Below are 1,579 nucleotides of genomic sequence, written 5' to 3'. Positions count from 1 at the left end.
AACATTCAGGACTGATCTCCTTTAGGATGGACTGGTTGGATCTCCTTGCAGTCCAAGGGACTCTCAAGAGTCTTCTCCAACACCACAGTTCAAAAGCATCAATTCTTCTGTGCTCAGCCTTCTTTATAGTCCAACTCTCACATACATATATGACCACTGGAAAAACCATAGCCTTGACTAGACGGACCTTTGTTGACAGTAGCCCAACAGCATATTTCAATTACTGCTTCCATTCCTCACAGATACCAGATGCCACAAGTCTTGATACCACATGTGAGTTAAAACTTCATTGCCCAGTCCTGTGGCATCAATTCAGGCCAATCTGGCTTTGATGTGTCTTTCTTTTTTTGGCACTTGAGTTTTTTTTTTTTTCCTTCTTGATGCATTTTCAGTTATACATTTAAAATCTTTCAAAATATCATCTATTATTTATTTGTATTTGTCAGAGTGGGGAGACCTGCCCATTTCAACTCAAACTAACATGCTAGCAGAAATCTCCTGTACCTATTTTTATTATAAAAAGTTGCATGAATCTTAAACTTATAAGAGGTGGCAAATTCAATTTTCACTTACTGGGAAACTTCATATGTACGTATAAATTGGTAGAGCCATTGCAATAATGACATAATCACCAATATATGCCTTGTTATACTTCTAATCAAGCTATTTTGGGGTTGGGTGTGGGTAGGTGTGAAACATTTGAAAGACATGCCAATTCTGCCAGGAGAAGTGTTCAAGTATAAATGGACAGTGACTGTAGAAGATGGGCCAACTAAATCAGATCCTCGGTGTCTGACCCGATATTACTCGAGTTTCATTAACTTAGAGAAAGATCTAGCTTCAGGACTCATTGGCCCCCTCCTCATCTGCTACAAAGAATCTGTAGATCAAAGAGGAAACCAGGTGAGTTCATCTTTTTCCAAGTGCTGAGTCTGAAGCTGAAATGGAATGAAGAGGCTTATGCATTTCCAAATAATATCTCCTATATTCTGCTCTCAGTGGATGTCAGCCTAAAGCCTACAGAAAATATAGGAGTCTGCAATATTGAGCAGTAAAAGAAGTGAGCTGGATTTATGATAGCTTTTATTGACTTTGGTGTAATAAACTTGCCTGCTGGATGGACAGGACAGCCTGGGCCCTAGATTATTTCTATAACACTCATTCTTAGCCTAAAATTTCTCTCTCAAAGTGATCTTGCCCATTTTTACATGATCAGTTACCACCTACTTTTAGATTACTTTTAGATTACCTGCAAATCTGTATGACTACCTAGATGTCTCCCCTGGATATCTCATTGTGATTGACTCAAAACACCTCTAAATGAACACACCTAGCATAGTGCATGGCATTTAGTAGTTCAACAAATATTTGTTGAATAAAACTGAAGTGAAGTGGAAGGCACTCAGTCATGTCCAACTGTTTGTGACCACATGGATTTCATGGAATTCTCCAGGACAGAATACTGAAGTAAGTAGCCTTTCCCTTCTCCAGGGGATCTTCCCAACCCAGGGATCGAACCCAGGTCTCATACATTGCAGGCAGATTCTTTACCAACTGAGCTATCAGGGAAGCCTGAGTA

At 39.5% G+C, this 1,579-nt stretch overlaps 1 protein-coding gene across 1 annotated transcript in view; it reads left to right on the top strand.

Annotated features, from left to right (window-relative positions):
* The window catches only part of LOC104983680 (coagulation factor VIII-like), a gene marked incomplete at its 3' end in the record, with an annotated part of 9,294 nt that overhangs the window by 3,691 nt on the left and 4,024 nt on the right, over window positions 1-1,579 (top strand). The window contains exon 2 of the mRNA XM_010833198.1: window positions 689-903. Within this exon, the coding sequence (XP_010831500.1) occupies window positions 709-903 (195 nt within the window). The remainder of the gene's footprint in view (window positions 1-688; window positions 904-1,579) is intronic.

Source organism: Bison bison, unplaced genomic scaffold (genome assembly GCF_000754665.1).
Source record: "Bison bison bison isolate TAMUID 2011002044 unplaced genomic scaffold, Bison_UMD1.0 scf7180017863168, whole genome shotgun sequence".
Classification (NCBI taxonomy): Eukaryota; Metazoa; Chordata; class Mammalia; order Artiodactyla; family Bovidae; genus Bison; species Bison bison.
The sequence above is the reverse complement of the archived record's forward strand: the minus strand, read 5'-3'. Positions and strand labels throughout refer to the sequence as shown.